Source organism: Anser brachyrhynchus, assembly GCF_964034855.1.
Source record: "Anser brachyrhynchus genome assembly, chromosome: 2".
NCBI classification, from domain to species: Eukaryota; Metazoa; Chordata; class Aves; order Anseriformes; family Anatidae; genus Anser; species Anser brachyrhynchus.
Window position 1 is genome coordinate 113,393,723 of NC_137695.1, and position 11,925 is coordinate 113,405,647.

The 11,925-nt window shown below is 40.7% G+C and overlaps 1 protein-coding gene across 3 annotated transcripts in view; it reads left to right on the plus strand.

Annotated features, from left to right (window-relative positions):
• Positions 1 to 11,125, plus strand: part of TAF4B (TATA-box binding protein associated factor 4b) — a 70,285-nt gene extending 59,160 nt beyond the window's left edge. For all 3 annotated transcript variants that reach the window (XM_080580554.1, XM_080580556.1, XM_080580555.1), the window contains exon 15: positions 10,027 to 11,125. In XM_080580554.1, the coding sequence (XP_080436680.1) occupies positions 10,027 to 10,194 (168 nt within the window). In that variant the 3' untranslated portion in view covers positions 10,195 to 11,125. The remainder of the gene's footprint in view (positions 1 to 10,026) is intronic.
• Positions 11,126 to 11,925: the final 800 nt, after the last annotated feature.

The following is an 11,925-nucleotide window of genomic DNA, read 5'->3' on the forward strand; positions in this document are numbered from 1 at the left end:
CAGGCACAACGAGCAGAAGCCTTGGGAAGTAGCTTATGTGGTGGAAATGGTGGTGAAGTTTCCCTGTCTGATAAAACTCAAGGCTTCCTTCCCCCCTCCCTGTGTCCTAGGAAGCTTATATATATGTGAATGAAAGTACTCTAGCATTTTTGCATGGTGGAGTCCATAAAGACCTTTAATAAAGCTCAGCTAATGCGCGTAACATAACGGGGACAGTAGTGGCACCTGTCCTTTACACTTCCCCTCAGCCTGGGTTGTGACAAGAAACCTCTCTGAGGAGAGAAGGTAGACTTGTTTCCTTGATTTTTGTTCTGACATGGATACAGGCACAACTCCTTGAATGCTCACTGTTTACAGCAAGTGAAGTGAAGGAATCAGTATCTAAACAAGCTACAGAAAGCAGCATGCCAGGCTTTTCGGTAGCTGCTCTTCACTTTGATGTTTTTAATGCATTTTCACATGAAGCTGAAAGTATAGGGTTTTTTGTAATACCCCTGGAAAAATTAAAAAAAAAAAAAAAAAAAGTTCAGCATGAGAACAGTTTTCCTCATCCTTTTCTCTTCTTCCCATAAGCATCTATCGAGTAACTATTCCTGTTCTTCGTAGTGGTTTTCTGTAATTATGCTGGATTTGTTTCTGAATATTTAACAAGGCAGCCTGTTAGGTGTTTTTCAGTTATTTCTCATCATCTGCAATGTGTCTACCTTGGCACAAGTCTGTAAAGCTTTTAATAAAGTGAAATGTGTAAGTGTTGATATTGTAAGGTGGCAATCCATTATTTGCATTTTAAAAGAGCATGTTTTTAGACCATGTGTCTAAAACTGACCATAAACCTTGATAGCGTTTTATTGTCGTAAATTTACCTGCTGTGTTATAAGACGCTTCTCTCATGGGTTGCCTTACTAGACTGAGTTGTAAGGGCAGTAGGTGAAAGTAATTCTGCTAGTGAAGCTACTTTTGAAACTACTGTTTCTCGCATGCAGTTTTGCATTCTGGTGCCTAGTGCTTAGGCTTCATGCTACGAGGAAGCAATTCACTGGTTCTCTGTGGACCTCTTTTTTTTTTTTTTTGAAATCATGCAGGATAGCAAACTTGTGAAGGCTGTTTAGACTTAAGCATTTAAGTGTCCCAATATATCTCAACAAGATTTATAAAAGGCTTAAGACTTCTCATGTAGGATAAAAAATGGTTTAGACAAACACTATATTTCAAGAAGCAGAACATTTGTAATACGTTCATGATAACATGGCAAAACATTCTGAGCAGTAAACAACATTCCATTCTTCAGAGATGAAAGGAGGTCTTTGAAACTGAAAGCAAGTACAATATGGCCTTAGGCTGATACACATTTGGGCATCTTTAAAATCATCTTTTTGGGCAACCTGTCTGAGAATAATTTAAACAGGCAGGATGTACTTTCTCATTTCAAATTGCAAATACAGACAGCTTTACTCACAACTAATCTTAAATGTCAGAACTTCCTGACTGTGCAATGTCAAAGAGTAAATCTGTGCATAATACTCCTGTGACCATTTTTTAAAGCCTAATATCTTGGCAGACAGGTGTGATGGAAGGAATTATTCCTGAATATGAAGGATTCTTTGATAGTATTGAATGAAATCACTAATGTTAACCGTATTAGTTTTTTTTTAATTTAAGACTTCAACTTGTCTTAGCTGATGTTCTTTGTACAGTGTTTGTGTCTCTTAAGTCTGTGTTAGAGCAAAGTTGTGTGTTCAGCTTTTATCTTTACAGCCTACTGTAATAATTAAAGGAAAGGAGTTTCAAGCTATTATTGATGTAAACTGGAAGCCCTAAGGTATTTGGGGAGACAGGGAAGAAGTAATCAGTTACACTATGAAAAAGTGAAATGCTGAAAGCAAATGTATTACGTATATGCTTTTGTCCAGTACCAAAAGGTAATGGGTACTGGAAGAGTGCAGCTCAACAGAGCGGGTCAGAATGGATCTGATACCTTCTCTTGCAGTAACAGTAAGTGTGAACGGTGGAAAAACAGCACTTTGTTAGCATACGCTTTCCTTTCTCCACAAACGATTGTTTGGAATGGTTCTCCCCACCTTGGGTATCTGTTCCCTCCACACTCAACCACTTGGGTTTGCACCTCTGCTGGAAAGTCTTTTTCCTGACATACTTGAATATTCAATTCCTACACAGTCACCCCACTTTCTGCTCTTAAATTATGGTTTCTTTACTTAGTCTCTTAAGAAGACCTGTTACAAATTATTTTAATCTGGGAACTAAAACGTGGTATAGCAGAAACGTGCTTTACAACTAAAACCCTGCTTTACCAGCTGCCACATCGTTTTGTAGAGTGGCAGATGACAAATGAAGAAAGAGGCTCCTGCCTAGAGGACTTTGTTTGTCAACTATTTTGGGCCTAAAAGCATTATGAAAAGGGTAAAATGTGTCCTGCCATTGTTATTGCCTGTGTATTGCTACGCTTGAAATAGCAGTAGAGGCAAATCCATGACAATCATGGAATGGAAAAAATAAGGCTTGCTCTAAGCCTAGAAAGCAAGCAAGCAAACAAACAACATAGTATAATGGGAATTCCCATGCCTTTCTTATTTGAAACACTAGTTGGGGTAGTTTTGCATGTTGTCTTTATTTTGCCTGTTGACTTTATTGCAACTTAACATTTGAATGGCATTGTTCAGAAAGAATAATTTCAGTAAACCGTGGTAAGAAAATCCATGTATTGTGAAAATGTGCTAATTGGTGCTACTTGTATTCCAGAGGTGGTAATATCTTCATCTCTCTCATTCTGGTCCCTCTGGACACTTTTGGATACAAATGAGTAAGAGTCTTTTAGATTTGATTCATTTGTGTTTTTGGGTTTGTGTATTTGTTACCCACCTCGTTATCTCCCCCATTTTGGGTGCATGTGGGGAATACTAATGAATGAAAGGGTGGGAAGACTTCAAACATAACTCATCTTGAAGAAAAGGGAGAATACTTCTTGTAAAAACAATCAGAAAAAGAAAATTTGAAGCCACAGATTTGTTGTTCTGATTCTGTGTTCTGTTTCATCATTCTTTATTGGTTGGTACAATGCCCTATAATGCTTCCAATATTGAGAAATATTTGAGGATTATTTTTGATTTAAGTTTCTCTGCTTTTCTGATGACAAAGCCATTTTCAGAATGTCTTTGTCTAGTTCTCACTACAACTGGAGTCTTAGAAGTTTGAAAACCCATGCAAATGATTTACAGCTTTTTTTTTTTCTTGTGAAGAAACAGGCTGCAGTTCTGAGTATAAACTTTCTTTTTCAACTGAAGGTATTCTGTTTCCCATCTTGTCTTCCTTCTTGAACAGAGAGAAGTGTTTTTGTGTTATCACTCAGTAGGGACAAACAAGGTCTACCTACGTTTTCAAAAGTTAGGAGACTGAATGTTACTCCTGTGGTCAGCACCTAAAGGTTGTGGTTGGACCAGTCTTCCTCATTATATGGGAAAACTTACTTGGATGCCTGCATGTCAGTCTGACTTTCTGGGGCACTGCTTTTTCTCATGCTTCCTTGCTCAACGATAACACATTAAACAATCGGAAGTGATGAAGTCTTATCATACCCCCAAAGTGCCCTTGATGTTGTATCCTTCGCTTACCTTCTCCCAGGTTGCTCACGTTGACAGACTCACAGGTAAATCTTTTGTCTCTTCTTACTTTTCCTTTGCCATTGGATCATGCAAGGTTTTCTTCCAGATATTGTGGGCGGCTGTTCAGTCTGCAGCCCAGATTGGCTACTCTCTCAATAAGTGTAGGTCTTGCCATAACATAGGCTGTCATCAGTATAATTTTACAAATAATCTGTTAGCCTTCCTCTGGGGAGTCTCAGAGGTCTCTCTGGGGTAAACATGGCTGTGCCGAGTTGCACGGTGGAAGGGATGGGAAGCCACCACTTCCTGAGCATTCAGATCCTGGTCAACAAGCATAAAATAGGGCGATGCACATCTTCCAATACAGCGGTCCACAAGTAAGTTTGTGTTTTCTTTGTGGAAAGTTTGGCAAGAAGAAACAGGAGAAATATCTTGTCTTCTATGCTGGTTATTTGCTCTACTTATAATATCCATTGTGTGTGGAGAAAGCAAGCTGGTTGCCTTCTCTTTTAGGGCTAGCTCTGTGCCATGTCTGATCATGTTAGTAGAACTTAAATTTAGCCTGCTTGTTTTACAGATTAGGATGCCAGTATGCGTGCAGATCAAACACATTCTGTATATGGTGAAGGCTTAAGCTTTTGGAAATGATCTTAAGGCTGACCCAGGAAGAACTAAGCCATCGAGCAACAAGTCCTTTTTTGCAAAATGAAGGAAAACCCTGCACCTTAGAAATGATTGGGGAAGAGAGGCATTTTGTTCACCCACTGTGTGACAATCCGGTCACTATGGGGTTTTTTTGGTGTTTGAGGGAGGGATGTGTCAAGGGAAGGGACATACGTGGCTTTACACTTCTGGAAGTGGTAGCCTTAGAAGTTACTGCCACCCTTCTGACCATAAGCTACTCTAATGAGGATACGTTAGCATAATTAATCTACTTTGGTATTGGTATAAAGGAAGTGACTCAGAATGAATTAATTAAACTTAAACTTGGCTCTGTAGTGGATGAGGATGGTTTTGCTGCCCTGTGTATATCCATGGGGTACAGAGAGGCTTCTGACTGGTGCTTGGCATTGGTACGTGATAGTCTGCTAAGGTATTTTCTTAAAAGCTACAGAAAATGAATTTAAAATCGATTGCTTTAAATTGGACCTAGGCTACTTGAATGTAAGTACGTCTTCAGAACCAGGCTACAAAATCTGTTTCTACACTTGAGGGATTTTCTTCTCTCTTTCTCTCTCGATGTGTGTCTGTCTCTCTCTGTGTCTGCCTCCCTCTCACTACTATCTTCTTCCCTAGCTCATTTTGAGACTTCAGTCTAAAGTGATACAGGAGAGTTTTTCTTTTTTTCTGCTTTGCATATGCATAACGTATGCAGACTCTTGATTTCACTTCCCAGTTCTTATTCAAGCTGTTGGACAACTGAAGAGTCTACAAGGGTGGTCGTACCTCTGGGGAAGAGGGGAGCTAAAAGCATCCTCTAATTATAAAATATGGCTTCAGCCACATACTTATGTGCTGCAAGACCGAAGTGTGCACACCCCTGTCAGCTGGAGAGTTTCAATTTCAGCTCTGAATTTCCTGGCTGCTGTCAGTCTAGGCCATACACTTGACGTGAATTCTTTCCCCTTTTAAATAGGCAAAAATATTCTCGACTGCCATTCATAAGCTTCAGAAGTACAGTTCATCGGCCCATGTCGTGCTTCCTCTGTGCTAGATGTGAACTTAATTCTTCTTATGTGTGAAAGATATCTGCAATTTAAATGACTAATTGCGTTGTAGCTTTAGGCTGAACATATTGGTAACGCACAAACATTGATGACATGTGAAGGGTCAAGAGATTTATAATTTAGTTGACAATACGTTGCTTAAAATGATGTGGCAAAGAGCCAGAAAATTTCAGCTTAATAATTGTCTATTAACTAACATGACATATTTGTATAGTAGTCATTACCTCCAGGTACAGATTAAGCATCTGATGTAGCCATATGCGGTGACGTGCGTACATGAATCTTGGGCAGAACAGTGAATAAACTGACGTTGCTCTCGCAGCAATTTGTTTCAATATGTAAACCGTGCTGTTGCCTACATTTGAAAGGACGTGCAGGAATGTTGCGCTGAAGTCTGAGGAAAAACGTGTAGTCGAATGGCATTCTCTGCTGTATGGATCTGACAGCTTAGGGAGGCTTCTCTGTAGACTACAGATAATGTCATAAATATACATGTTTGTTTTCAGCTGCATGAGAAGCAGTCTGGAAATAGAGATCTAAGCCTTTTTGACGTCAGCTTGATCTATCCTAATGGTCTATAAGATTTTAAAAAATGCAACAACTTCTTTTTTAAATAACTCATGTTTTTATAAACACTGATTAATGTAGCATTTTAGTATCATGGATGTGGGAGTATTTCTCTCAGACTGAGGCTTGATAGAATAGGCACTGGCTTGTCACTAAAGCATTAACTTCTTTCACTTTTTCTCTGGCCTCAGTTATGCACTTACTTTTATAAACAAAATTTCCACAATTCTGACAGGCTTTCCTTCTTCCTCGCTGCTGGTTGAGACCCGGGAGAGTGTTCAAGCACCTCACAACGCATTGATGGCTTTTTACCTTTCTTCCCCTTCTGCGAGACAGGAAAGTGCTCTGTGTCTTAGAGCTGGGAGACTGATGTATGGGATACACCAGCTAGCACAGACCTCAGTGTGACCACAGGTGACAGAGCTGGGGATTGAACCTGAGTTTGAGTAGCTGCTCTGGCTGGCTGACTGTTTGTACCACCTTCCAACAAGGTATCTACTGCCAACAGCTGTAACTTCTCAGCTTTTTGAAATGTCATTGAAAATTCTCTCCTGACTGTTTCCTTCTTTTGGAGGTATTTTTATAATGCATGGCAGAGCTGCAGTGACAGTTTGCTCTCTTGGGATCTTAGCTTAGAGACTTAAAAGTATTTGTGTCTCACCAGAAATTAAGATGAGAGCCCTTGACTTTACTTTTAACACCTGCCTGAAGTTTGCTTCCGTAAAGTGCCCCTCTCTAATTCTGCTGTAAGAGTCTGAAATTCTGCGTGCAGTTTGTGTGAAGCCACAAAACTTGAGAAGGAAACGTGTACTCTGCCAGGAACGGGTCACTGAGCCTGGGCAGGTGGGTGCGAAGGCAGGTTTCTACTGACCTCTGTGAGCACTGTTCTAGGTCCTATCTAATAGCTCTGAGCAACTTTGATATTCCTGCCAGTACTTAAGATGCAGGCTTCTGGATTGTGTGCTCCAAACACCTTGGAGGCGAGGAGTTAAGGCTGTGATGGTAGCTCAGGGAGAAGAAGACTCTTGTCCTGCAAGTCTTGCTACCTTTCATGACAGCTGTGGCTCTGTATCAAGTTCACTCTTGCCTTTCCAGAGATATTCGGTATTTAATTCTTCATCCAGCCACTGGAGAGAGCTCTAAAGATCTTAAAGACGTGTTTTGGGAGCAACCTCCTGACACTAGCTGCAAAACTGGTGTGGGACTACTGCAGGAGCTCCATGGTGTTTTCTGTTGCCAGAATTGGTGAGAGTAACTCATCTCTGCTAGGAATACACAAAAGGCTGTGAGGATCATGAGAGCGTATTGCTCTGACAAAGTTGCTGATCTGACTGGACTCTGAGGATAAGCAAAACACAGGACTGCAGCTATTTTTTTTGAAGCAATTTGCTGCCCCACTGGAGGAATGTAATAGATTTGGGAGCAAGGCATGGGCTGGTGTTCTAGTGCAGGTACTAAGGTGTGAAAAACAGCATGGGGGAGCTTCTGTGCAAGAGGGAGTACATGAAATGCAAAGGAGAGGACTGCCAGTGCTCCAGATAAGTCCTCCCTTTTAAGGACTGATAACACCCCAGGGCAGTTGACCTGCTGCCCAGCCAGAACTTGCTGAAGAGGCGGCTTCTGAGCATGCAGCAGCAGAGAACCCTCCCCTGAAGCACCCCTTGAGTCAGCTGAAGAGCTCAGAGCTGGACACTTCTTAAAGTCCTGGACACTGAAGCACGTGTGATGGTTCATTTTGGTGTGCAGATGGCACCATAACTTCAAATGTCTTTATATTTGGTTCCTTAAATGTTTTATTACAAGCAGACAGGTATATCACCCTCTGCCATTTGTTCCAGTGATCAGAACAAAACTGTGAAAGACCAGTACTTCGATGCAGCTTTGTGTTCAGAGACATGTGCAGGAGGCTTTGTGCAGCCTATCATAAGGTGTTGGGTGAGTTTCCTGACCAGGCAAAGCCCATTTGCAGTCCAAGTCTGCACTGGAATTTGCTATGCTGTCAGACTACTTTGATTTTTTAAACCATCCAGCACCTCGAGAGAAGGACTCTTTCTTTCAGCTTGGATGTGGCGGCCATTGCTTTAGATGTGCTCAGTAAGTAGTTGAAGAGCCCTTGAAATGCTGTACTCGGCTCTGATAAGCCCATTTGCTGTATGAAATATAAAAATATGAGCTGCATCTCAGCAAACAGAAGTCCAACGTAAGCTTTGGCCTTGGAAGTGATTTTACAGCGCAACATGGCTCTGTGTCTCTGCCCTGGCGTCATGGGTAAGAATTTAAGAATAAATAAATCCATAACTCTGTCTCAAACATGGGTGGTTCGGAGCTTCTGCTCTGCTGTGACATCTTGCAGCTCTGATAGCTTCCTGGGCAGGCTCAGGGATTTGTGATGTCTGCCCCCTTTTTGTAAGGGAGGTAAGTGGATCGAGGTGGCTTTGTTTTGCATCTTTTTAAAGGTAAGACTTCTAGTCTAATGACTATTTAGAGAGAAAATACTTTCACCTCCATAAAGTTCTTTGAATTATAAAGGACATTGCTGTTGGGTTACTGAAAACCCTTGGGGTTTGTTTCATTTATAACATTGCCTCAGGCCTTCTGCCGCATCCTGTTGGACTGACCTCCTTTTCAACCCGTGCTGGCAGCTGCATTGCAGAGCTATCTTTTCCCTGGATCCTTCGGGGCTGTCATATGACAAACTTGAACTGTGACCCTTTTGTGTCTTACCAGGACAGCAGTGCCCTCTGTGTGCTGCGTGGCCAGCAGTCTTCCCCACACGCGCATTTGTTCCAAGCCATTTAACAAACTGAAAGCCTCAAATGATGGCATTTCATAGTGTTTAATAGTATCGACTGTAAAGCAAATGAAATGGTGCTGAATACCCTGCATGCTGCTAGTAAGAAATACAGCTTCCATTTCTGCAATATGCCCTGGGTTTTCCGTGGTTAGTATGTGCTCTCTGGTGAATCTTTATTTTTTTAATAAATTTCAATGCTTTCCCCCCCCTAACAACAGTAGCATTCAGTGCTATAGACAGACCACCACTAGTATTTGTTTTTAATATATATTTTTTTAACCAGATTTCTCTAAGCAAAGTGGGCAAAGTCATTTTGCTGAAGTCTTGCAGAGAGTGTTAGGGTAAGAATTGATATAGTTAACGTAGCATCTGAGCAGCACCATCTCCAAGTGGTGTTGATGCTGGCAGGCATCGCCTTGCTGAAGTTACAGAGACTGAGCACTTGTATTTGTACAAATTGCATTCATTACCAAGAACCCTCCAGTAGTGATAAGAGACTGGCTGTGTAGCATAGATTGGCTCCAAGATAAGTAGCCAGTCTATTGTGCAGCTCATGGTAATCTTCCTCGTCCCCACCCCTAATAATAAATCTTGGGGCATTTTGGAATGCATGGGGGTTGCTCATTCCAACAGCCTGAATGTATAACTACCAAACATCATCTCCACACCGATTGTGCTTTCATAACCAAGTGAGGCAGCTGACTGAGATGGATAGGCTTAGACACAGCGGTCTGAACACACGGACCCGTTGACTGTGTGCATTTGTTGCTTTCTTAAAGGACATTTCACAGGCGATGGCTGGGATAAGAGTGTCTCCTGGCCATGTTTCAAGGCTAGTGCCTGTTCTCAGCAATGGTTTTCCTCAAGAAGAGGTGCAAACGTCTGGAGCCTGCGTGCTTGCAGTTGGGAGGAAGAGCCTTGCACGGCCTGGGGCTCTGTGCAGTGCAGGAGCTGCGGTGGTACAACTTTCACAGTGAGCTTGTCCTTCCTCGGTGCAGGTGTTCATGGTATGACTTCAGTGAAACAGCAGTTATTTATCTTACAATAGTATAGTTCAAAAAAAAAAAAGGCAAAGGATTTTTTTTAATAAGTCATTTCATTGCTTTGACTAAAGTAAACCATTAACTGGCAGGTATTTGCTTTGTCTTTTGAAGTATCTAGTGTACAAGGACATCTGGATGGCTGGTTTCTGACATGTAAAGCTGAACAGGTTACTTTTATGCAAGTAGGCAGTACAACCCAACCAGTTTGATTTAAAAACTTGTATTGACATGAAATTTTATTTTATTTTTTTCTCTCTTCCCTCCCTTTTTACTTTTAGGGTTTGAATGGCAATGGAATTGCTCCTGGATCGTCAAATTTTAGCCTTACGAAACAGCTGCTTCGTCCAAGAATAACCCGTGTCTGTCTCAGGGACTTGATATTCTGCATGGAACAAGAGAGGGAGATGAAGCATTCCCTAACCTTGTACCGTGCTCTTCTGAAGTGATTTGAATTTTACATTTCAACTTGCTGTCTACTGCCAAAGAAAACACTGAAGCATTGTTGCACTGTCTTGAAATTCCAATTTCTGGAAAATGATCCGTTGTAAGGATAACTCTTGTTTACAGATAAACATTTTTATTAAATACCTAACTTAGCACCTCTAGGGTTTTTAATAATACTTGGTTTAAACCAGTCTGTAAACCAGTGAAAACACTGAGCTGCACACGCAAGCACCTGACTACCTGCTTGCATTTAACTGTCTTGCAGGCTCCGAGGGCTTGGTATGTGTACCTCGTTCATGTATGTCACTTGCTTCAGTATTCCAGAGTCTGCAACATCTGTTCTGTCTGTAGTGCCTTCTTCTAATCCAACCTTATCTAGGGAAACAAGTAACACTTTAAAGGCACTGCATAGCATGACAGCTGTGTTTATTCATGAACCAGCAGTCAGTCAACATGCTAATGTATTGCCTGTCTGACTCAGCATCTCCGTCAGTTTTCTGGGTTTAGAATTACTACTGAATGCTACTTTGTGGAGAGCAGAGTAGCAAGCAAAAGGAACAAGGGACACTTTCGCTTCCCTACATCACCTCAACTGCCCTCCTCTTTTCGCTGACAAAGTGACTGAGGGAAGGTGAACAAATTGGTCGTTCTTGTGGTTAAAGTACATCAAATGGTGTAGGCAGGGCATACTTGGATGTTTGGGAAAATGTGCAGTTACTAAACTTGAATACAGGGAGTGGAAGAGCCTAAAAAGGAAAACACATTAAACTGATCTCATGTTTTTCGTTTGTAGATATCAAAAAATAGCAATGAACTTAAGTATAGATTTAGAAAGAAATGAACCAAAACAACCTGTGCTGACTGCAAAAAAAAAAAAAGTGAAAACTTGAGATACAGTAAATATTCTGAAACTTTACAGCTGGAGAGTCTTAAGGAGAAGAGTAATATTTGGAAAGCACAGGATTCACTGCTTTAATTGAGAATATTGGTTTAGTTGTCATCTTAATGTTTATAATACCTTAATATGGTATAACGGGAACTTTTCAAGTAGAAAGTAGTTAGTTCAGCCAGTTGCCTGGTTTTTGTTCGACGAGGAGGAGGACTCCAAATTATTAAGACTGCTAGAATAAATTCAAAAATCTGCTGGTAAAAACTGTCTTGTGGTAGAAGGGAAAGCCTCCTGGTCACCCTTCTCCCCAGCCTCCAAATATTTTGCCTCCCATGGCACAGTGCTGCATAGCATGGCTGTTTCCCAGGAGCAGTGGGAAAGGCACTGACTGTATTGAATGGCTTCCTGCTAAAACTTTTTTTTCTTTCAAGGAACAAGCTTCCTATGGTTATTTGGCATGCAACTTTAAAACTTTAAAGTGATAGATAACTCAAATGCCCTCTACCATCAGAACCACTGCAGATAGTTACCAAATTGAGTAAGTTTTGAGTCAGTTACGTTTTTTGTGTTCAAACAGTAGTGAATAATAAATCTAGCAAATAAATGCTGTAAATTATTTATATATGTATATATGGCATATATATATATATATAAAAGAAAAGCAGTACTTTGACTAAGCTATAGTTTGCAAGATATTGATAGCATCAGGCAAAATTGTTTTTGTATAATTAAATGCTTAGCTTTACTTTTTATGTAAAGTGCAGCATTTTCCATTTTTGTGTACTGTATCTTATTGATCAGATGTTTAAAATTATTTTAAATACTGCATTAAAGCAATTATTTT